Raw genomic sequence first — 25076 nt, forward strand, 5'->3', positions numbered from 1 at the left:
AATGACGTCACGAAGGCTGACAACTCAGCTGTTCACAAGGCAGGGCCTGCTGTGACGTCACTGACCTGCATTATCTTCGTCACACGGTTACAGCCCAACCCGCAGCTGTGTTCTGAGCGGCCGGGGAGGTGAACAATAACCCAGCATCCGCTGCAACGCCGCGGCCTTCCCTGCCCCCATTCTCCTCACACCCTCCATGAACAGCATGTAAACAATGCATACATAGGCTGTCACCTGGGAGATCGCAGCGTGGGCATAGGCCAGGATGGATTTTCAGCAGCTGGCAGACGTCGCCGATAAATGGTGCTCGAACACCCCTTTCGACCTGATCGCCACCGAGGAAACGGAGCGCAGGATGGATTTCTACGCCGACCCCGGGGTCTCCTTCTACGTGCTGTGTCCTGACAATGGCTGCGGGGACAATTTTGTGAGTGTCGTGCGGTGTGTGCTGTGTGGTGTGCCAGGTACCCTGCCCAGCAGTTCTAACAAGGGCCTGGTGCCCGAGGTGGGCATGACACAGGGTGTGCTGAGGAGATTAACCTTGTGTGAGGGTGGTATCGCTACTTATAGGTGGGCATTGGTTATGTATACTGGGCCTAGTGTTTACATTATGGGAGCTGGCATATGCAGTCGAGTCTGGTGCACTGCAGGCAGCACGGGAGGCTGGCCAGCCGACAGCCAGGCCTGGTATTGTCTTGTCGGTCTGTGGACACAACATACCACCGGCCATCATCATTTCTCCATACGTGGAAGCATTTACTTTACGTTGTTCTGCTTTGCCTCCACCCTTGGATTCAACAGCTGCCCCCCCTTGGCATGAAAACAATTCTGGCCACTGCCCTGCTCTCCCTTTATTGATGAAACACTTTAACAATTACAATAAATGCCCAGCACAGTGTCAACACAACTATGGGCAGAGTATGGTGGCTTCTCATGTAGAATTATTAATGGTGTAATATATTCCCATATTTACACACCAGGCACACTCACATACTGGCGTTTGTTACACATGTGCTTGATGATCAAGAGTGGATGGCATGGGGATCGGTGGCACCCTGGCGCAGAGGTGTGGCATGCACTTAGCAGTACATTTTGTTTCTATTCATAATTAAAGGGCTGTTAACTCCTTCATGCCCAGAGGTTGGTTGATATAAATATGGAGAACAAGGAGTGTTCATTATTGGAGTATCGGATGTGTATATAAAGGTTGGGCTTGCTCATCTCATTTATCTGTTTCACATCGCAATGTTGGTTTTCGCTACTTTTGGGTCAGCTATTCATACCCTTCCACAGGGCTTATAGTCGGTCATGCATAACTAAAGTTAAAGGGACACTCCAGCCAAAACAAAACTTCCCCATGTGTACCATTATGTTATTCCATGTGCCAGTCTCTCACCTGTCATTTTTCTTGCTGCTTCTATCTCTATATATCAGACTGGGATGGTTGCTTAGCAGCAGTGTGAACCAGGCTCGGTGACATGCTTTCTCTACTTGATTCTATGTGTCACCCAACACAGGCTTCAGTAGTTTCTGTACCACACTAGTTTTGCACAGGGGGGGGCAGAAACTCCTATCATCCGCTGCCACTGATACTTAGACAAGCTCCTGTCACACGGGTATAATGTAGAAGAATATAGTGCAGCCTCCCTGTCTGTATACTTATAGTTTCACAGTGTCCCCCATCATGCAGAATTGGTATGGTCTTTAGCTAGTCATGTGATGCTGTGCTGAAGCATCATGGGATTAATAGCAAAACAGAGAGGAAAAGAAAGCTGTGGAATTCTAAGAATCGAAGATGGAGTTTTTTTTAAAGCACAGGCAAGGCAGCAGTTCAAAAAGTAAGTCCAGTATACATAAAAGAAGTGTAGGGTATGGTATACAGTCAGGTGGGGAATGCAGACATGGAAAGTTGTGTTACCACTGAAAGACTTCTTTAAAGGGTATTGACCTGAGTTGCCATCTTGTGTAAAGTTCTTTTTTCGAGAGAATCTGTAAGGGAACTTCTCGGGAGTATTGATCATGCTGCTGGTAATGTCGGAGGTCGGGAGACTCCATGCCATGTGTAAGATGTTGGTCAGTTTCTTTGTTGTTCTTATGAAGAGGCTGGTCATGTGCATATAACGCAAGGTCTGATTTTTGGTCCTTTTACTCATATCCCCCAACTGTCCTGGATTCAGCGGGACAGTCCCGGATTCCGGGCGCTGTCTTGCTGTCCCGGGCGGTCGGGGGTATGTCCCGCTGTCAACTGTATCTGTATCCTCAGGACGCAGAAACAGTTTAACCCAATTCTGAAGCAGGGCACCATCCGCTCCCTGCTTCAGAATTAGTTCAGAGCAGAGGGAGCTTCTCCGCTTGCCAATGACTCCCCGGGCACAGCGATACTTTATGCGCTGTGCTCGTGGAAGCCCTTGACGTCACTGTCCATATATGGACAGTGACGTCAGTGGCTACTCCTTGAGCCGAATCCTTGTTGCTGATCTGGCAGGGGATTCCGCTCCTAGAGGAAACCCCTGGGGTCACTGTCCATATATGGACATTGACGTCAGGGGCTCCTCCTGGAGCGGAATCCCCGGCCAGAGTCTACTACGGGGATTCCGCTCAAGGAGTAGCCACTGATGTCACTGTCCATATATGGACAGTGACATCAGGGCTTTCCTCTATGAGCGGAATCCCCAGCCTATGCTCTGGCTGGGGATTCCGCTCCTAGAGGGAGTCCCAATGGAGTGATCTACGGGGGGGGGGGGGGGGGGGGGGTGGCTCTATCTTCAAGGGCGGTGTGGCACAATCTAAATGGACAATGTGGCACTAAATAGGGGCACTATCTACAGGGGACACTGGTGCCATCTACATTTGCACTGTCTACATGGGCACTGTCACTACCAAGGCACTGGCACTAGGGGCAGCTAAGGGGGCATTATACTGTATGGGGTCATCTGTGTGGGCATTATACTGTATGGGGCACCTATGGGGGCATTATGCTGCACGGGGCAGCAAATGAGCATTATGCTATATGGGCGAATTTGTTTGGGCATTATACTGCATGGGGGCATCTGTATGGGCATTATACTGCATGGGGGAGTCTGTGGGCATTATACTGTATGGGGGCATCTATGGGTCAGTATACTGTATGGGGGCATTATTCTGTGTGGGGGCAGATTTTTGGTATTCTACTGTGGCACTATGGGAGCATGATACTGTGTGGGCTGAACCAGGTGTGTATGGGTGTGGATTGGGTGGGATTACAGGCGTGGCTTAAAAGAAAAGAAAAATCGCCGTGCTCCGCATTGGTTGTCACTCTTTGTGATACTTGAAAGTTGGGAGGTATGCTTTTACCTGCGCCAGGAGAAGGAGCTCCAGGTCACAGCACAGAGTTAATTCATTTTTAAATGAAGCCCCTTCCTGTACCAGGATGCACATCTATGACACAAGTCCGGGTAGTTACCACATTGAGACGTACATTTGGTTTGCGGAGATCACACCGCACCATGTTACTGCCCTCGCAATCACCAGCAGGAAAGTGTCTGACTTTGTCAGTCAAAGCGTGGCTGACATCATAAGGGGAACCCCAGTGATGCAATCTCCAGGGCTTCACTATATGTACAAGCAACATGAGGTCGTCCTGCTAGATGGCTTGTTATAAAGGCCTATTTGGTGTGCCCTAAGATTATAAACTAATACATTGGCATATCAACATATGCCGGTACAATATAGGTAAAAAGTAAACATCCAAAGGGAAAAAAAATCTAATAACATAGTAATTGTTTATGTAAAAATTGTGGTTTTTTTTTTTTGTTTTTTTTTATAGTGTATTCGGTATAGTTCACACAACAACAAATAACATACGCTTAGGCCCTGTTTACACTGCCGACACAGCTTTCCTTTCTAAATGATCCATGACGGATCCATTTTGTAATAGATCTTAATGAATCCCATTGACTTTGAATAGAACAAAAAGGAAAGAACCTATCTCTCTATATACTCTGTACGTCATTGTTCGATCCTTTGGGGTGCACTCACATGTGTCGTACTTTCTCTCTATTTCACAATGTAATCCTATGGGAAAAATATTCTGCAATGCAAGAACTAGAGAACTCTGTCGGAGTTGCAGAATAATTTTCCCATAAGCATATATTGTAGTTTTCTAGGAGATACAAAGCAAGTACATCACGTGTGACTGCACAATAACAGAGTTTTTAAAGGTGACTCTGGTTAATAGCCAAACCAGTTACACCCATCTGTGGCCAGCACTGTTCTGGAACTGTTGATCCTTATCAGTATAGGGTTCAGGTTGAGTGAGATGCTCTTGGAAGGCACTGATTCTCCTTGCGAAGATCCAGCTGGTGGGAGTCTTAGGTCCCATTCACACTGAGTTTTTTTTGCCGCGGTTTTTGCGAAAAATCACGCATGTCTGAATAGCCCCATTGAGTTGCATAGGTCCATGTGCTGTCCATTGTTTTCACGCACAGCACATGGACGTATACAACGTTCGTGTGAAGCAGGCCTTACACTGATGGGTCAGAGGCTCAGTGGTCGCTCTGCCCTAGCCAGCGGGTCACTTTCATATTAGTTGCGAACTATAGAGGGGTCCATAGCTCAGCAACAGGGGACGCACAAGTACAGGACAAACACCGCTGGACTCCGACACAGCGACTATTAGGTGGGACTACTAACTCACTTTGTAGGACCTAGTGACCGGTCCTCTTTTTAATACATTTCTTCCTTTGTGTTGATGGAGAAACCTGTCTCATGACACAAAAATGGCTGATGCTTTTTTTCCCAAATGTAGTTCGTGTGTAAAGGCCCTTTTACGCAGGCCAATGATCAGATGAACTAACGTTCATACAAACGCTCGTTTCCAATTATTGCCCTGCGTAAACGGCAAAGATCAGCCGATGAATGAGTGTTTGCTCCTTCATCGGCTGACCGCATCTTTTATGCGGCCAAAATGGTGGTTGCTAGTCACCAGCACATTTCCCACAGACGTTGAATGTAGCGTTAGTGCACGTTCGTGACCAACGTTCCATTTAAACAGGGGACACGGGACCCTCGTTCTCGTGATTGGTTGCGGTCTCCCAGTCATCATACAGTTTTCACCTATCCTGTGGATAGGTGATACATTTTTTTTTGTACCCTTTTAAAGCTCCTTCTAGTGGTGACTGCAAGCCGACAGAGTTCATTTATAAAATGATGTGTGGGATTTTGAACTCTGTATTAATAAACAGATCTCCAACCGCTATAAAGATATATTATGAAATAATAAACACACAATGTTGAATTTTTTTGGGGAAAAAAATGGCTTCCAGGGCATTCATTTTATGGTCAAGTTCTTGTGGTGAAGAGAAAGTATGCAGCACACTTTTTTTAAATCCTGAGGTTGAAGCAAAAACGCAACTTTCCTGGATGTTCTATACAGTCGAGTCATGTTATTGTGACCACCACCTACTTTCGATGTCGGCAGCGCATAGCCCATGAAGGAAGTGGTGTGTCGTGGGTATATAAGGTGTGTGATAGGTTGTCTGGACACATATCACTCGTTGTTGCCATGGGTAAAAGGGGCGATTTATCAGGGTTGCAATGAGGGATGATTATTGGCTTTTGGGCCAAGGGTGGCATATTTCTCATACAGCGCAGTTTGTGAACTGTTCGCATGCTGCTGTGGTGAAAGTGTATCGTGAGTGGACAAATGGCACCATTGTGAATGACCGACGTGGAAACTGCGGAGCAACACGTGCCATTGATGTGAGAGGTGAGCGTGTGCTACGAAGGTGCGCAAGGGCCGAACGTGATGCTACAGTGGAGCAGCTCACCGTGAAAATCAACCAGGGGGCTACCAGATGTCTGTCTAAAACTACAGTTCTGCGAACCCTACTGTGTATGGGACTCCAAAGCAGACGAATGGTCACTGCTCCTATGCTATCAAAGGTGCGTCGGGGAAAAAAAAGGCTTTAATTTGCATGGCAGTATCAGAATTAGACCACTGATGATTGGCAAAGGGTTGCCTTCTCCGATGAGTCATGTTTTTAGCTTCATCGAATGGATGGACATTGGTGTGTCAGGCGCGAAACATCAGAGAACAAACACCCTGCAACCATTGCTGGAAGAACACAAGCTGGTGGCGGCAACGTTATGGTCTGGGGAATATTTTCATGGCATTCTCTGGGCCCACTCATCCATGTGGACGGCACTCTGAACCGATTTGGGTATCAATCCATCGTTGCAGATCATGTCTACCCATACATGCTGTTTGTCTTCCCTGGGGCAGATGGAACATTCCAGCAAGACAATGCGATGTATCACACGGCTAGAAACGTCTGACAGTGGCTGGAAGAGCACGACCAAGACTTCCAAGTACTTCCCTGGCCCCCTAATTCACCAGACTTGAACCCAATTTAGTATCGTTGGGACCACCTCGGTCGTCTTGTTCGCACTATGGACGCACACACGCACTCTACAGCAAATGTGGGATGCACTGCGGTCAGCATGGCTCCAGATACCGGAGACAACCCACCAGCACCTGAGTCACTCCCACCCCGTCTAGTTGCTGTTCGTGCTGCACACGGCGGTTACTCTGGATATTAGCTGGGGGTCATAATAATTGGACTCGACTGTGTAGATCATGCTGAAGATTTTATAAACCACGGCGTTCTTTTACTTCTATGCAGATTTTTCCGTGGCGTGTGGGGTTCTCTAAACACCATTCGAATGCATTATACTGCACATTGTGGTGGATTTTACTACGAAATTCCACATGTAAATAGCCTATGTATTTCCGGTTATCTGTAAAATTGTATTGAAGTACAGTTTTTTTGATGTAGTGAAGTAAGGAATTAGCAAAAAAAAAATGATTAAAAATAACCGTTGCTGTCCAGTAGAGGTAACCAGCTGTGCCAGCGCTTGATCTCATTTTGTACGATGTCGGATGATGAATGCTCCATTATTAGTTTGACAAAAGCCTTAGACACACAAAGATCATCTCCTTTAGCTGTGCGAGCAAAACCCTATAATCAAGTACCACACAAATGTCATTGTTGGGGCCTAGCTTCATTGGTGTAATTATCCAGTCATAACCACGGACCACAATGGCACATTCTCTGTACTTAGTGCCTATGTAGGCAGAAGTACTGACAGTCCAATGGGTAAAAATAAACATCCTCTCGTGTTCTTAAAAAATGTGATGAGATGCAGTAACCGGAGAGCGGCGGCGAATGACCTTTCACCTCTGCCATGTTGTCTGCCTTTACTGTGTTACATAATGTATTTTATTGTTGCTGGAGTATAATAGTTCATTGGTATTATTTCCTTTTATTGCCTTGCAGCATGTGTGGAGTGAAAGTGAAGACTGCTTGCCTTTCCTGCAGCTCGCTCAGGATTACATTTCTTCTTGTGGGAAGAAAACGCTTCATGAAGTACTGGAGAAAGTCTTCAAGTCTTTTAGGCCAGTAAGTTCAATGTTTTGTTGTGTGTTTTTTTTTTTTTTTTTTTTTTCTTTTTCCTTTCCTTTTTTTTGCTCCGTAAATCTGACTACTATACATTGTATGTGTAAATAACAAATACAAAAAATAAATGTTTAAAAAAACGAAGTAAAATATATATAAAAAAATTATATACATTTTAGTATCACCATAATTATCGACACGCAGAAAAAAGTAAATTTCATTTATAGCGTACGGTGAACGCTGTAAACAAAAAAATTTAATAAAAAACATTGTTTGAATTGCTTGTGTTTAGTCACCTTACTTGCCAAAAAAATTGAATAAATAGCGCATGTACCCCAAAATGGTGTTAATGAAAACTTCAGATTGTCCCGCAACAAACAAGCTCTAACACTGCTCCGTTGGAGAAAAAATAAAAAAGTTCTGTCTCTGAGAATATGGCGACACAAAATGTGCAGTGTGTTCCAAAAGGGGGATAAGATTGGGCACCATTTATCAGTGCGACGCTACCCACACATCTGCGGATTATTTATTTACTGCATTATTATACCCTGATGTACCCCACAGTTTACGTATACCCTGATGTACTCCGCACTGATTACATGTACCTCCACATTATAAACGAAAATACTAGCAATACCCCAAACAGAACAACTACCGAGCGAAATCTGCTCTGCAAAAGCCAAATGGCACTCCCTCCCTTCTGAACCCTACAGTGTGCCCAAACAGCTGTTTATGTCCACATATATGGCATCGCCATACCCGGAAGAACCCGCTTAACAGTTTGAGATATTTGTCTGCACTGGCACAAACTGGGCACCACATATTGGGCACTAAAATAGTAGATCAGTGGAAAATTGCAATTTTCACTTTGCACCATCCGCTGAGCGTTCATTTCCAATAAATAAAAAAATAATCCCTGTGGGGTCAAAATGCACACTACACCCCTTAAAAAATGCCTTGAGGGGTGCAGTTTGCAAAATAGAGGTCACTACTTGGGGGTTTGTTCTATAATTTGACATCAGAGCCCTGCAATTGTGGGTCAATTCTGTTAAAATCACCAAAGTAGACCTCAAATGCACATGTTGCTCTTCACTTCTGAGCCCTGTCATATGTCCAGACAAATGATAAATGCCTTGTAGTTTCCAAAATGGGGTCACTTCACAGGGGTTTCTATTGTACTCTGGTACCTCAGGGGCTCTGCAAAGGCGGCATGGCGCTCGTACACCAATCCAGCAATATCTGCGCTCTAAAAGCCAAATGGCGCTCCTTCCATTTTGAGCTCTGCCAAGTGGGGTGTTTTAAAGGGTTTCAAATATATGGGCCCCTCAAAGCCACTTCAGAACTGAACTGGTCCCTGAAAAAATAGCCTTTTGAAATTTTCTTGAAAATGTCAGAAATTGCTGCTAACGTCTTAGAAAAATAAAAGGACAATCGAAAAATGATGCCAATCTAAAGTAGACATATGGGAAGTGTTAATTAGTAATACCACCCAAAATAGTTACTATAGGTTTTTTCAAGCCGATACATTTAAATTTAGAAAAATCATAATTTTGGCAAATTTTCTCAATATTTGTGTTCTTCACAAATAAGCATTGAATTTATAGAACAAATTTTTCCACTATGTCACGAGAAAACGGCCAAGTTACGTCTAAAAACGCATCGTGTGATCATACCCTTATTTGGCGATTCCAAAACACAAATCCTCTTCTGTTTCAACTATTCAGTTGACTTATTTCTGGTCTTTGGGTTGTCTTGTTGATTTACCCAACATCTCTTCAGCTTGAGGTCATGGACTGCTGCCCTTACTTTCTCCTGTAAAATGTTTGGACACTCCTTTCAAGTCATTGTTCCCTCAATGATTGCAAGGCATCAAGGCCCTAAGGCAGAAAAGCAGCCCCAAACCAAGACGCTCCCTCCACCAGGCTTTGCAGTTAGGATAAGGTTTTGGTGCTATTGGTGTTCGGTGTTCTTTTTCCTCCAAACATAGTGTTGTGCATTTTGAGACATACAGAAAAAGTGTTTTTGGGCAGCAGCTGCTCCCTTTGGGACAGCAGCTGCTGCCAGAGGTTTTTGCAGTTTGTAGAGTCTTCAGTAAGTCTTTTGCTGTTACCCTTGGGTTATTTCTCACCTTTTTCAGGATTGTCCCTTTTGCTCTTGGAGTAATCTTAACAGAATGCCCACTTCCAGGGAGGGTAGCAGCAGTCGTGAATTTTTTCCATTTGTAGACTATTTGTCTAACCAAGAGTTAATGTACACCCAAGTCTGTAGTAGCCTTTTCTAGTTTCATGCGTCTCCATAACATGTCTTCTTCAAGAAAGATTGGTTAGTATGAACCATGGCAAGAGACAAACAACTTTCATTTGTCAGTGACCAGGCTTTGTGTAATTTTACTTAATGGTAAAAAGCACCTGTGAAGCCCACACTTCCAATCTGACCCCCTTAATTATAACACCTTTTATCTCGTGGAGAAGTAATTAACACAGAGGTTCACTTAGTTTATCTCCCAGCACACTGGATGTTTGCTAAATGTGGCAGATATATTTTGCTTGCTAAGCCTTGGTTCTCTCTAGTTGTGTGTGTGTGTGTGTGTGTGTGTGTGTGTGTGTGTATATATATATGTTACTTGCATAAGCTTTATTATTTGCGTGTGCCAGACAGAACTGCATTTTGCACCATGCTCAACATGGTAATCTGTATTTGTAGGAAATTGTCGTAATTTTGTCTTGTCTTGTTTTAGTTGTAACATGTTTTGGGCGTTTTTTTTTTTCTTACATTTTCTGGTGCAAATATCTTGCGCAAACTAAACCGGCTCCAAGGTGTTTTAAAGTTAGACAGAAATGCCTAAATATGCGCCATTTATCATGCAGCAGGCGCAAATTTTCAAACTGCTTGGCAAAATGTATGCAGTTTAAGGCTCATATAGATGATTTGAGGTTTTTCTGTCTAGACTTGCAGGTAGAAAATCTGCAGCTGAAGTCTGTTGTGGGTAAGATTTAAAAAAAAGTCTCATCCACATTCTGCTGAACATTTTCGGTATGGAAATAAGAAGAGCAAGCTGCGCATTTTCAAATCTTGCAACTCATTCTGCTCTGGATGTTCACTTTGGATTTCACTCTTAAAGGCGATGTACAACTGTAGATAGATAATATTTTATATATTTTTTTTATGTCTGTCCGTGTGATTGGAGCAACTTTAAAAATACTTTTTTATTAAATTACTTTTACTTTTTGAGATACGGCTGCTTTGTATCCTGTATACAGAGCAGCTGTATCTAGAGCAGAAACCTGTATCTGTCAGGTCTGCGGGACTGATGGGTTCAGTGCCAGCAGGTCCTGCGTGGCTCTGACAGGCAGGATCCACCTGTAATCGATAACATCTAAGTTATAAACTTCTATGTGATCGATAGGAGCTCGATCCTGCGTGTCAGAGTATTTTGAAAGTTGAACCAATCACACTGATAAAAAAAATTCTATCTATCCAATCTATCCTCCAGAGTAGAATGAGTTGCAAGGTTTGAAAATGCGCAGCAGAATGTGGATGAGATTTTTTTAAATCTTATCCACTTGCCCGCAACAGACTTCAGCTGCAGATTTTCTACCTGCAAGTCTAGTATGTGTATATGTATTAGAGATGCATCGAAACTTCGATACTGTTTCGATATTTTGCATCCCCAAACGGTTCGATACCGCTATTTCATGGATTTCGATACATAGCTGCGCAGCCGCACAGCTCAGTATAGTAACACATGCATGTATGTGAGCGGGGCTGCGGCTGTGTAATACAGTCATTGCCCCGCTCCTGAGAAGCGCGCGGGGTCAGGATGATGCGATGCGGCCGGCGCTGCACTAATGAACCGCCGCTCATTAGTGCAGCGCCGGCCGCATCACCTCATGCTGACCGTGCATGCATTTCCTGTCAGGAGCGGGGCAATGGCTGTATTACAGAGCCGCAGCCCTGCTGGCGGAGATCAGAGAAACCTCCTCTCCGCCGCTATTCCCGTAAATGCTGTGATCACAGCGGACTGCAGCATTCAGGGGAAAATGAGAAGGGGGGATGCCCCTTGGATCGCATCACAGGAATTCCTGTGACGCGATTGAGGGATATACCATATATGGGCAGACAGCCTAGGGTCCATTGAAGGACCCCAGGGCTGTCTTACCATATTTCCTGTTAGGGCATACTTAGGTATGTCCTAACCACTGCCTGTGTACTATCCGTACACAGGCTGATGTACTGGCATATTGATATATGCCAGTACATTAAAGTTTAAAAAGAAAGTAAAAACAAAGTAATATTAAATTTAAAAAAAATACACATACACATTTTTTACAATAAACATTAAAATAAGTCGCAATACATAAAATATAGACATTCAGTATCGGCGCGACCGTAATAACCTGCACAACAATTTTTTTGCATCATTTATGATGTATACGCTGTAAAAGAATAAAATAAAAACTGCTTTCTATCACTTATTGTGGGGCACGAGGTGCGATGAATTTAACCTCCATGTGCCTCACATTAATAGTAATTAACCCCATCATGTACCTCACACATTAACCCATTATGACTGAGAAACATGATGGAATTAATTACTATTCATGTGAGGCACATTCAAAATTCATCATCGCACCTCGCGCCTCACATCAGAAAACGGAAGAACTTTTTTTTTTATTACTGTTGGCAAAGTATCGAAATCGCAATGCTACACGAAGTATCGGTATCTAAGTCCAAATTCTGGTATCGTGACATCCCTAATATATGTGTGTGTGTGTGTGTGTGTGTGTGTATATATATATATACACATACACACACTATGTGTTTTATCTCAAAGGTGTATGTAGAAGGGGTGAAATCCGCCGCAAAATTTGCATGCAACAGGTGTGGATTATGCTGCAGAAAATCCACTACGTGCATGGGTACCCTAACTATTAGGATTTGTTCACATGTGGGCTCGCTTTACCGTTTCTCTATTCTGTCATAGAAACAGAAACACAGAAGTGCCCAATCCGTCACATGACTGAAACCAACGGCGCTCAATGGAACCCATGGACTATAGTGGAGTCCTTTTGGGTTTCCGTCATTTAGCTGGACAAAAAGGTGCTACAATGGAGGCTCCGAACAGCCTCAGACACAGATGAGAACATAGCCCTGGACAGTATTAGTAAATCTGTGCACAATAAAAGACATGAACAGTCCTTACAGAACAGGAGCAGCTGCAGTCCCTCCATAAGAAATTGCCACGCAGAAACTATTAAACCCCCACCGTGTTCTGTGCCAGGAGCAATAAAGAAAAGTGCCAGTTTTTGCTACTTCTTGGCTATAGTGCAGAATGGAGAGAAATGGGGCTGTTCAGATGATAAGTCCCCTATTCTTTATAATCAGACACAGTGCTCAGTATACAGTAGCCTGATCACCACACAGTACCCACACCAATTAAATAAGGCGAGGGTAAGGCTAGCCAGACATTAGATTAAAGATGGCTGAATGTGCCTATTTCAGACTGTCCCCCGCCTTGCTGGATCCTATGCGACTACAGGAGATAACCTTCTGTCACTGCAGCTTATTCCTCCTTCATCTAAAGGAGCCAAGCGTGAATGTCGATGGAGAGGTCAGTGAAGAGAGCCGTTCACCGGCAAGTGCTTAGCCAACGTCTATGTATGGCCAATTTAAGACTTAGTTGAAATTCTTGCTAATGTAATCCCTATTGTGAATTATCAGAGATTCTATTAATTGTGTCTGCATTTTCAGGATTGCACGCTGAAGTAATTTCCATCCGATTAAAGGGCTATTCCCAAAGTAATCGCATCTTGCCAGGATACACCATCACTTTCTGATCGGTAGGGGTCCAACCTCTGGGACCCAATTATGTTACAAGGAAAAAAAGTGCTTTAGCACGGCATGCCTTTGACCGTTTTTTTCAGGAACTGCGATGCTACTGGCTGTGCAGAGAAATTAACATATCTCAGAGTAAAGAAATGAAAGTCACTGTGATGTTTTATGAATCATCTTAAGATGTGAAGTACCTATTTTATCAAAAAGGTTTGCTGTTTACTCACTGTGGTTCTCCCTAGTCACAGGAGTGCCTATTATTCTGCTTCTAGTTCTGATTCCTTCCTACAGCCAATCCAGGCTCTGTAATTCTTGGCTGGAGATAAACCCATGTACAATACTTCATCCCAAACCCTTTTATCAATGTCTGGCCTATTCATAGTGATATCTGAGGCTCGGCCGCACTAGTCTAGATCTTTGACCGAGACTCAATACATGTGATGAATGTAGATGGATCTTGTCAACATCTTAATGATCATATTACATTATCCCTGAGTATGACAAAGAAATAAATAATTTCGCTAAAGCTTTGCCCACAAAACACTGATTAAGGCACACTTATTATATTACTGGAATTTGTTACACACCTGATTCTGCAGTGCCATGCGTTTTTCACTAGGCACCGTGCTTTATAACCGTTTTATCTTTTACAGAGGAGTTCCACTTACATTTAATTCCTGGCATAACTTTGGACCCTCCGATTAGAAAATAAAGCTTTGTAGAAAACCACAGAAATCAACAATGCTGTGTTACAAATTCTGTGTTGAAGATTTACGTTGCTCTCTACAAAGTGCATGGGATCTTAGGTCAAGGCCTCATGCACACGGCCGCCGACGCCCGGGGGCCACATTTTCGGGCCGTGCTCCCATACAGCGTATGGGAGCACGGCCCGTAAAACGCAAAAGATAGAACATGTTCTTTCTTTAGCGGTACAGTTCTACGGCATGGACACCTATCCGTAGCGATACGGAATGTGTCCGCGGCCAATAGAACCGAGTGGGTCCTACGGTCGCCAATTACGGAGATTTTTTTTTTTACGGTCGTCTGCATGGGGCCTATCCGTGTGGTTCAGAGCTCAGATGCTCCCCTGTTATTGTCTTATGTCTATTTTACATATCAAAAGATAAACTTATACCAAATATACCTTTAAATAATGCAGACCGTCATGCACTTTGAAAATATGTTCTGAATTAGGCAAAGGCGGATCATTCAGCTTTTGGCCAGATTTATGAAGCCCAGTATGTCCTAACATTTTTGTTAACTTGCATGGCCCCATTTTAGGGATCCCCTACATTTCTCAGCTGAAGCCTGTGCTGGCCTTGGTAAAATGACAACTGAGCAGCACTGTCAGGGAGTTGGCAGTTTGAGTAAAACCAGCATTTAGATGGCTATGATATGGCTTAATTCATATGTATATGTATATATTATATATGTAATATATTATACAGTACTGTGCAAATGTGTTAGCCAGTTGTGGAAAAATGCTGCAAAGCAAGAATGCTTTCAAAAATAGAAATGTATCTAAAATCAAACCAACATTTGGTGTGACCAACCTCGGCAGGCAGGTTATTCCACACATATTGGAGAACTAACCACAGATCTTCTGCGGATGTAGGCTGCCTCAAATCCTTCTGTCTCTGCATGTAATCCCAGACAGACTCGATGATGTTGAGATCAGGACTCTGAGGGGCCATATCATCACTTCCAGGGCTCCTTGTTCTTCTTTACACTGAAGATAGTTCTTAATGACATTGGCTGTATGTTTGGGGTCGTTGAATAAATTTGGAGCCAATCAGACGCCTCTCTGATGGCATTGCATGATGGATAAGTATCTGCCTGTATTTCTCCGCATTGAGGACACCATTAATCCTGACCAAATCTCCAAACTTACAAGGAGCCTCCACCATGCTTCACTGTTGCCTGCAGACACTCATTATTGTACCACCCTACAGCCCTTCGGCGATAAAATTGCCTTCTGTTAGGGTATTTTCACACACAGTGGTTTCAGACGTAATTAGGGCCATTTACACCTGAAAAAAAGGCACCTTTACGCCTCCAAACATCTGCCCATTGCTTCCAATGGGATTTACGGTGTTCTGTTCCCACGAGGCTTAATTTTACGCGTCGCTGTCAAAATACAGCGCGTAAAAAGACGACCGTGAAAAAGAAGTGCAGGACACTTCTTGGGATGTTTTTGGAGACGTTTTTCGACTCCATTGAAAAACCGCTCCAATAACGGCCGTAAAATACGCCGTGAAAAAAGCGAGTTGTTACAAAAACTTCTGAAAATCAGGAGCTGTTTTCGCTTGAAAACAGCTCCGTTATTTCAGACGTTTTTTGATAAGCGTGTGAACATACCCTTACAGCCAAATATTTAACAGTTTTACTCATCGGTCCAGAGCACCTGCTGCCATTTTTTTTCTGCACCCTAGTTCCTATAATTTCATGCATAGTTGAGTCGCTTGGCCTTGTTTTCGTGTTGAAGGTATGGCTTTTTGGCCACCATTGTTCCATGAAGACTACTTCTGGCCATACTTCTGAACAGTAGATTAGTATACTTGGGTCCCACTGGTTTCTACCCGTTCTGAGCTGATGGCACTGCTGAACATTTTCCGATTTCGAAGGGAAGTATTCATGATGTGTCTTTGATCTGTTGCACTAAGTTTCCTTGGTCGACCACTGCGTCTACGGTCTTCAATGTTGCCCGTTTCTTTGTGCTTCTTCAAAAGAGCTTGAACAGCACATCTTGTAACCCCAGTCTGCTTTTGAAATTTTGCCTAGGAGAGGCCTTGCTGATGCAGTATAACTACCTTGTGTCTTGTTGCTGTGCTCAGTCTTGCCATGGTGGATCTTTACATGAAACGGTTTTCCACAACCTCACCTTTTTGTAGCAGAGTTTGGCTGTTTCTCACCCAGTTTTAAGCCTCCTCCACAGCTGTTTCGGTTAGGGTATGTTCACACGGCGGGGGTCCGTAACGGCTGAAATTACGGGGATGTTTCAGCCTGAAAACATCCCCGTAATTTCAGCCGTACCGGCATGTGCAGGCGCTTGAACGCCGCGTCAATTACGGACGTAATTAGCGCTGCTATTCATTGGAGTCAATGAATAGCGGCTCCAATTACGGCCAAAGAAGTGACAGGTCACTTCTTCTACGCGGGCGTCTATTTACGCGCCGTCATTTGACAGCGGCGCGTAAATATACGCCTCGTGTGAACAGACAAACGTCTGCCCATTGCTTTCAATGGGCAGATGTTTGTCAGCGCTATTGAGGCGCTATTTTCAGACGTAATTCGGGGCAAAAACGCCCGAATTACGTCCGTAAATAGGCCGTGTGAACATACCCTCACAGTTAATGACAGTGTTTCAACCTACATATGAAAATGATGATCATTATAACCTGTTTGGTATAATTAGTTAGTCATACTCCTGACCGTAATCCTACAAAATCCATGACTTTGTGAAAGTGTACCTAGAATAATTGATGCTGTTTTTGAAGGCAAAGGGTGGTCACACAAAATATTGATTTGATTTAGATTTCTCTTCTGTTCATTCAGTTTGTATTTTGTTAGGCCTCATGCACACGACCGTAAAAATCGCCCGTAATTGCCGACCGTAATTACGGTCCGGATTACGGACCCATTCACTTCTATTGACCACAGACACCTTTCCGTATATTTACGGGAAGGTGTCTGGGCCGTAGTAGAAGTGTCCTGCAAAAGACAGGACATGTCCATTGCTTTGCTTTTTATGGGCCGTGCTCCTATACTTTTGTATGGGAACACGGCCCAAAAATGTGAATGACTATCTGCGGCCGGCCGTGGCCGTGTGCATGGGGCCTTAATTGATGAAAAAAAATATATTAACACTTCTATTTTTGAAAGCATTCTTACTTTGCAGCATTTTTCCACAACTGCCTAAGACTTTTGCACAGTACTGTATATTTATATTCGTGCCAAGAAGGGGATCGGGTTCCCCCGAAGGCAAAGCAGGGAAATCTTTCCCTACTTCGTCCTGATGAGAACCGATTTTGTTCTTGGCACCAAATATATGCAACCCTATGGAGCTGTATTATGGACGTTGATGTGCAGTCTGAGGGTATGTTCACACGGGCTATTTTCAGCCGTTTTTTGAGCCGTAAACGCCGTAAAATTGATTTCAATCGGGAATACTGCGTTCCGTTCCCACATTTTTTATGCCTCCATTTTTAAAAACGGACGCTTAAAAAAAACGCCTCGTAAAAAGAAGTGCATGTCACTTCTTGAGACGTTTTTGGAGCCGTTTTTCATTCACAATAGAAAAACAACTCCTAAGACGCCGCAAAAAAACCAAGTTGCTTAAAAAACGGCTGAGAATCAGGGGCTGTTTTCCCTTGAAAACGGCTCCATATTTTCAGCCGTTTTTGTTAAGCGTGTGATTGTAATTCTGATACAAGCTAGCGGGTGGCTCGTGACAACGCACCTCTGGTGTCATGGCGAGTACTGTAGGCCAAAAGATGATAGCAGTGGATCTCCAGAATTGCACCATCTATGTAAGTGAGACTTTGGGTGCAAGAAGAAATATGGCCAAAAGCTGAATTTTTAGATTTTGCCTGAATCTACAGTATACTTAACCTATAAGTTACATCTTTCTTCCATTGATCTATTTGAAACGAGATGGAGAAATTCCATAACCACATTTTTATACATATGGCTTTAGTATGGGGTCATGCGTGATTAGCATGTTAACACTACAGTAATCCAGTTTCCCTGTTCTCCATATGTCTACTTTTTGTTGACTGTCTGCATGTCACATTGTTGCAGAAAGAAAAGAACCTCAGAACAGCTGTCACCCCACAGCTGTTTCTTTCCCTTTCTTCTGTCATGTGACACACACCATTTCTGCTGGATGTTCACTCCGATTAACCCTGCTAGGCAGGGGAGAGCTGGAGACCCAAGCCTGCTATTGTCAATGTAGAATAGTCAGATTTGCTGCTGGCCATGTATGTTACATATCTGCTATTAGACCAGAGCTATTAATAATTTGTGTACTGGGACCTGGTCTCTAATGGGGTCAATCTTTTATTTCCTACAGCTACTCGGCCTCCCAGATGTGGATGATGACACTTTTGAAGAATACAATGCAGATGTGGAGGAAGAAGAACCTGAAGCAGATCACCAGCAGATGGGGGTCAGCCAGCAGTAGAATACCTAGGATATTCCCTATAGAAAGGAAAAACAAACCAACATAATGTAATAGTAAACACATTTGACAAAAATGCAGAAACCCTCACAGCGAGCAGAGCATCAGGCTTGCCGACAGCAGCGTTTCCATGGGAGTTTTGTTGCTTTCCATCATTTCTGATTCTAGAATCTCTATCATTGTTTTGAGGCTGTTGGGCTCATTTTGGAATGGATCTGACTAATAGGAATTGAAAGTTCTGATAACTGATTCAATATTACTGGATAGGGACCCCCATAGGGAATTGGTTGTACACAAAATAGCCCAAACTTCGTATTCATGATCGGTTTTTATCTAAGCATAGTGAGCACTGAATATTATTTCTATTTTAAGGAAGACCAAATAGAAACCTCTCACATTTTGGTGAATATTCCCACCTCCGTAGTGTATAATAGGCATTTTGCAGGCCCCATTATTAGTGATTAAGTGCTTGTATTTTAGTAATTAACATCACGATCAGCCAGAGCACTATGGGTGCTGACCATATCCGTACAGGTGCAGGGGTGTCACATAGTGTTTTATATGGCCAGCTCACCTATATCCCCTAACTAAAAGATTGATCAATTTTGGTAAAAGTTATAGCATTTTTGTGGTCTTACCCCCACTAAGAAGCAATAGAAAAACATTGACGTACTAAGTAATAACTGTTCCCTCTCAGATGAGCAAATCAAAATATTACCATATAAAGTTTATGGTGGGAAATGGATTCCTACTTTAACTCTTTCTGTGTTCCTGAACTTAGAGGGGTTATTGTTTAAGGCCTAGTTAATGAGCTCTCTTTAACACTGTGTGTATGGCAAGGGAACTTTTTATTTTGTTTTGTTCTGATGATACATTATACATCATAGAGGCCAATGACTATTGCATCCCACAAATTATTTATTGTATTGCAAATGATGTATACGTTATTTATTATTGCTCATTAGTTCAAGAATGGACAATACTAAAAAGTACAAAACATTCAAATATTTGCACATGCAGAAGTCCCTTCAAAATGCCAAGTGAAATCGTACAATTGGATTAGTTCACTTCTTCCTTAAGTATTCACATTCTGATGAGGAGCGGCAAGGAAATACTGGTTAGCAATTAGAGGCGCCATACACTTTTTTTTTTTAACCACTTCTCGCTTAGCGAGCCTATACACATTGTTGAGTTTTGTTTCATGTACACACATATACATTCTGCTGTTACTTAAACCTCATGGCTTCGTGTGAGTAGTGTCATCCCTCCATGATGTACTTGTTTCGAGTGGGGCACTGCATTGCACCGGAAGAGGGAATGGTGATGATAGAAGATGTAAAGTATAAGAATATCTTTCCATTGTCACAGGTTATCAGCAAGTCGCCCTAGGATCTTCTGCAGACATATGTCAGATGCTGGTGCCCCCTGCTGGGCTGCATAATTTGCACTGTTATGGTTGAACTGGAATTCATTACACAGAGCAGGAAATATATATCTTGATATATTTAGCAGATTACACTCATTATTAATGTCTCATTGTATTATATCCGAACACTTTCTGCGACAAGGACCTTGTGACAACAATGTCTAAGTTTGCCATACTCGTATAGCATGCATAGATATCTTGCATTCCAGTCTCCTGTTGCTTTTTTGCTAGCGGGGCTGACACCACATAACATACATCTACAATTATGTGGGGGGAATATAACAATATTGCATGTAGTTCAACTGCATACCAATGTGATATAATTTAACATGATATATTTTGTTCTTTTTATTTTATTCACTGGGTAAGCTGTACCCTGCAACTTCCACACTACAGGTATTGTCAGAGTTTGCCTATTTGAAGTAAGGCCTCATGCATACGACCACATTGGTTTTGCGCTCTGCAAAACGACTGGTCCGTCAGACCACAAGAGACCCTTGTTTGCATTTGTGTGTCACCCGGACTCACGGATCCACAACAATTCACCAGTATTGGTGAATCTGCAAATCCGGACCGTAAGACGACTTGTCCTGAGTCTTTGAGGTCCAGATCCCCCCCCCCCCCCCCCAACACACACACCGATCCGGGTAAATCACGGTTTTTGTGCATGGGGCCATAGAAAAGAATGGGTCTGCAAAAATGTGGTTAAATTGTGGCTGCAAAAAAATAGCCATGTGCATTAGGCCTTAGCAGTCTTTAATATTGAAGCAAGAACAGGCTATAAAGGTGACAATGTAGCAAGATTTGTAAAATATTATGACTAATAAGGAAAACACAACATGTTCATGTCCTAATCATTAAAGGGGTTTAACAGAAACAGCGCCACGGTTGTCCTTTAGGTTGTGCCTTGTATTACAGCTAAAGCCCTTTTCACGTCACATTTATGTCCTTTGCTTAACATTATACACCAGGAAAAGTTCCTCATGCATACGTTAAATGGATGACTCAGACGGATGCCATACAGTGGCATACGTCGTCCATCGGGTCCCATTGTAAAAAAAATACTGCATTTTATATAATATATAATATTTCTTTACTGGATACTGTTGTATGGAACACTGTAGTCTTCGATGCTTTTCCATACTTTTTTTTTTTTTTTTACTGTGCAGTATACCAGCTAGGTGGAGTCGAAGAGGACACTTTTTGGCCTCCGTCGGGTTTAACATAACTCTGTGGACACGTTTAGCATGTAAATCGGGAGCTTTTCCACTTTTTCACACTAAACGCACTTGACAAACGTGATGTGAACAGGGCCTAAGCTCCATTTACTTGAATGGGGATGAGATGCAATACCAGACACTCCCCATGGACAAGAATGCCGCTGTGTCTGGAAATAAAGTAGACTCTAATCTAATGTAACTATAGATTTAAAATTAATATAACTATTTTTATAAGGGAGTTCTCTCTCTCTAAATCTACTTTTAGAAAAATATGATTGATAATGCATTAAAAGTATGGAAATTGGATGGCTTTACTGCTTCCAAGAGCTTTTCCCCTTCTCTGTCAGCATAGTGGCAGACCAGCTATAAGCCGAACACCTGAGTCATGTCTGACAGCTTGGTTGCTAGGATACTTTACCGCCTAACAACTGGATTGTCGGGCAAATGTCCTTAAGTAATCTGAGACAAACCGTTTGCTGAATCTTACGTTTGAGGCATAATTGCCAAAGGACAGATAAAAGTGAATAGACAAGGAGGCTAGGGAAGACTTAAACTACACATTTTCCTAACTATTTCTGACAAGTTAACTATTTTTTTATAAAGTAGATTCAAATGGAGAAGCTCTTCAAATGTCGGTACAATGAGCAGTAGTTTGTTCTTGACAACACTATCATGGAGAAGGCAGCAGAAAGGGACAGTTGTTACAATCTTTCTATCAGGAAGTCTTATAAGAAAACGTGCTGAATAAAGTGTAGCTCCCGGTTTAGACAAAAAAAGGACACGGGCAGATCCTACTTATTGCAGTTCATGTGCCATATTCTACATTAACCTTTCATGTTCTGTTTCGTTACAGCCGCTGATCCTCTTAGTCTCTGCTGCATGCTGTGTAAATCTTCAGTGTCCCCTCTGCCTTGTTAGTGACCTTTCCTTGATGAACGCCAACTATTGACTCTAAGGGTTTGTTCACACGCAGGGGTTTCAGACGTAATTCGGGCGTTTTACGCCTCGACTTACGCCTGAAAAAACGCCCCTAATACGCCTACAAATATCTGCCCATTGCTTTCATTGGGAATTTACGATGTTCTGTTCCCACGAGCCTTTATTTTATGCATCGCTGTCAAAATACGGCGCGTAAAATGACGGCTCGTTAAAAGAAGTGCAGGACACGTCTTGGGACGTTTTTGGAAGCTTTTTTCATTGACTCCATTGAAAAACCGCTCCAAAAAACGGCCGTAAAAAACGCAGCGAAAAATGCGAGTTGTTAAAAAAACGTCTGAAAATCAGGAGCTGTTTTCCCCTGAAAACAGCCCCGTATTTTCAGAAGTTTTTGCTCACTGCGTGTGAACATACCCTCATAGGTTGCCTGCCAAAAGGAGGGTTCAGTGAGTGCAAAAACTATAGAGGCAGAGAGAGCGATCTGTGTATTTACATTGGACGCAAAAGGAGTTTCCGAAGTTAATATAAAAATAAAAAAAAGGGTATGGTAGGTTTAATAAGCATATGGCATATTTAACTGCTGTAAGATTTGCCTGCTTGTCATTTTTATCTAAAACTTGAAGTGCACTTTAAATGCAAAAAGTATTCTGGGGGTCATCCAAAAAAAACTAGAGCAGAAAACAATGGTAAAGCCCAAAAGTCTATTCTTCACATTCAAAATGCCACTTGGCTCTTGTCTGCTCTACTTTTTAGACAGGACCTTCTCCTCCTGACAAGTCCTTTTATGTCAATCTGAATTATAACGTAATATTGGAAAGATTTGTGGAAAAGAGAATATAGTTGATCTGGGAATCATTTGTAGCTAAAAGAGTATTCCATTATCCTCCTTTCAGTCCACCTAATAGTAAGTCCTAAACGTTCCTAAATATGATTTCTGGCTCATCCACTACTAAAGAAGCCATAGTCTATTAACAGGTTGTCTGACCGAATGCCAGAACACATATGACTACTTATATCAACATACTGACTGACACTTGGCACCAGGCAAATGCTAATATCCACCCAGAAGATCTTCCATCTTGTTTTCAGTGTCCTTGTTCTGTGCGGCTGACGTCTCTTCCTTTAGTCTAGAATTGGTCGACATAGTAAAGACTCTTTACAAATGTTTATTTTCAGCCCTTGAAATATAAAGTTAGGTGGGATTAGCTGCCGTTTTGTGTGTAAAAACCAGAGAGGATAAAGTTGAGGGCTATGTGGACCTTTTTATTTATTTTTAAATATTCTTTTTATTCTATATAGATAAATTGTATACATGCTCATTGACATGATTCAGATTTGTAGTGCCTCTCCAAAGTTAAACATGTTCATATCCATTTTACAATCCAAGGGATACTACACCTATAACGTGTTGGGCTTCATTTGACTGAGTTGTTTTGATAAATTTAATTTTGTATTGTAAAGTTCTAATCGGAATATGTTTAGAGGTTGTGTTCACTTTTAAACACCAGTTTACTTATAGAATTATTATACATAAAAAGTTGAGTAACTTTGCAAAACACTTGTACAGATGCAAAGTTCCTACTTGTACAGAGCTGCATTCAAAATTCTGCTGGCTGAAATGTCCCAGCATTCCTTTCTGGCTCACGGTCTATACAGATCTTGCTCTAGTGATGTGTATCTTGGAAAGTGTCGTCTATATACCGCACACTATCCAGTAATCTTATCTATGACAACTAACAGTGCCCTGGTTAGACCAGCTTGTTGACTGTTTCCAATAGCAGCCACAATAACTGAATAGAGCTCTGGACAATAATACAGGCTGTAACTCGGGATCAGTACAAGATAATTAATCAAATATGTTCTCAAACTTTTTATGCAGAATTACTATTTTAAAATGGTGTTCAAAGATGAATATATTCTTTAACAACATAGTCACTGAAGAGATGGCACAGTAGGCTGACATTTTGTTAACTAAAGTTAGTTTAAAGGTAACCGATGCCAGAAGAAGGCAGAATATTGCATATTATTGAGACACAAGTGAGCCTAACCTCCGGTTTGGGTGTATTTTTCCTTTACAAGCCTACTGTATTCATAGCTCAACTCCATATTCAGATTTGCATTGTTTCCAAAGTTGCTTCCAACAACTTAATCTTTTGTGTAAGTTACCAAGCTGTGTGTAAAAAAAATAATAATAATAATAAAAAAAATGCTTTGTATTTCATGTAGACAAAGGTTTGTGGTGGCATTGCATGTAAAAGATGTTTGCTTCTATCTGTGGACTGGGGTCTTGGTTAATAAATCATCTACACTGAGAAAACGTATGTCTGTTATTTCACAAAGTGAACAAATTGAGTGATTTTGAAGGGGTTTTCCAAGCCTGGTAGCCAATGTGCCTAGACATCTGCCCCTAACTTTTAGGCTGAGTTCACATGGGGCAGATACGCTGCACGACAGCACGCAGCGTATCCGCCCTGTGCGCTGCAGGGAATGCCGGGCGAAAAACTGCACTAAACTGTGGTGCAGTTTTTCGCCCATGTCCGCTGCAGAAAACTGCAGCACTTAACGGCCTGCTAGCTGCAGCGGTCTCCTGGGTTGAAATGTCATCGCAGGAGGCCGGCCTGGACAAAGAAACAGACTCCTGGGTAAGTATAAGATTTGAATTATTTTTTTTCTGAGTTGAGTTTTTTGCAGTGGAATCGCTGCGAACCCACCGCAAAAAAACGCAACTGCTATTTGTTCCGGGTTTTACCTCCCCATTGAATTCAGTGGGGGAACCTGCAAAAAATAAGCAGCGTTTACGCAAATACAATTCACATGCTGCGGAATAAAATTCCGCCCCACGGGATAAATTTCTGAGCGGTTTTTACGCAGTGCATTTTGTTTTAGCTCATCCACTTTGCTGCTACTGTATTCGCTGCGGATTTTTCCGCAACTGATTCCGTTACAGAAAATCTGCATTATTTACGCAACGTGTGAACTGATCCTTATAGTTTTGTTCTATTGATGTCTTTGGGAGCTCTTATTCCATGGCTACGCGAAGTCTACAT

General features: G+C 42.6%; 1 protein-coding gene across 1 annotated transcript; it reads left to right on the forward strand.

Moving 5' to 3' along the window:
• On the forward strand, positions 1–24346 carry MTURN (maturin, neural progenitor differentiation regulator homolog). Its single transcript, XM_075827135.1, has 3 exons — positions 1–427; positions 7317–7439; positions 18340–24346. The coding sequence occupies exons 1-3, from the start codon at positions 266–268 to the stop codon at positions 18448–18450; spliced, it is 396 nt and encodes a 131-aa protein (XP_075683250.1). The 5' UTR covers positions 1–265; the 3' UTR covers positions 18451–24346.
• Positions 24347–25076: the final 730 nt, after the last annotated feature.

Source organism: Rhinoderma darwinii, chromosome 5, assembly GCF_050947455.1.
Source record: "Rhinoderma darwinii isolate aRhiDar2 chromosome 5, aRhiDar2.hap1, whole genome shotgun sequence".
In the NCBI taxonomy this organism is placed as follows: domain Eukaryota; kingdom Metazoa; phylum Chordata; class Amphibia; order Anura; family Rhinodermatidae; genus Rhinoderma; species Rhinoderma darwinii.

Bases quoted from the DNA above. Each gene is read 5' to 3' on its own strand.
- MTURN (XM_075827135.1), top strand. From the start codon at position 266: ATGGATTTTCAGCAGCTGGCAGACGTCGCCGATAAATGGTGCTCGAAC. The intron at 428-7,316 runs GTGAGTGTCGTG...ATTGCCTTGCAG, and splicing joins ATGGCTGCGGGGACAATTTT to CATGTGTGGAGTGAAAGTGA. The intron at 7,440-18,339 runs GTAAGTTCAATG...TATTTCCTACAG, and splicing joins TCTTCAAGTCTTTTAGGCCA to CTACTCGGCCTCCCAGATGT.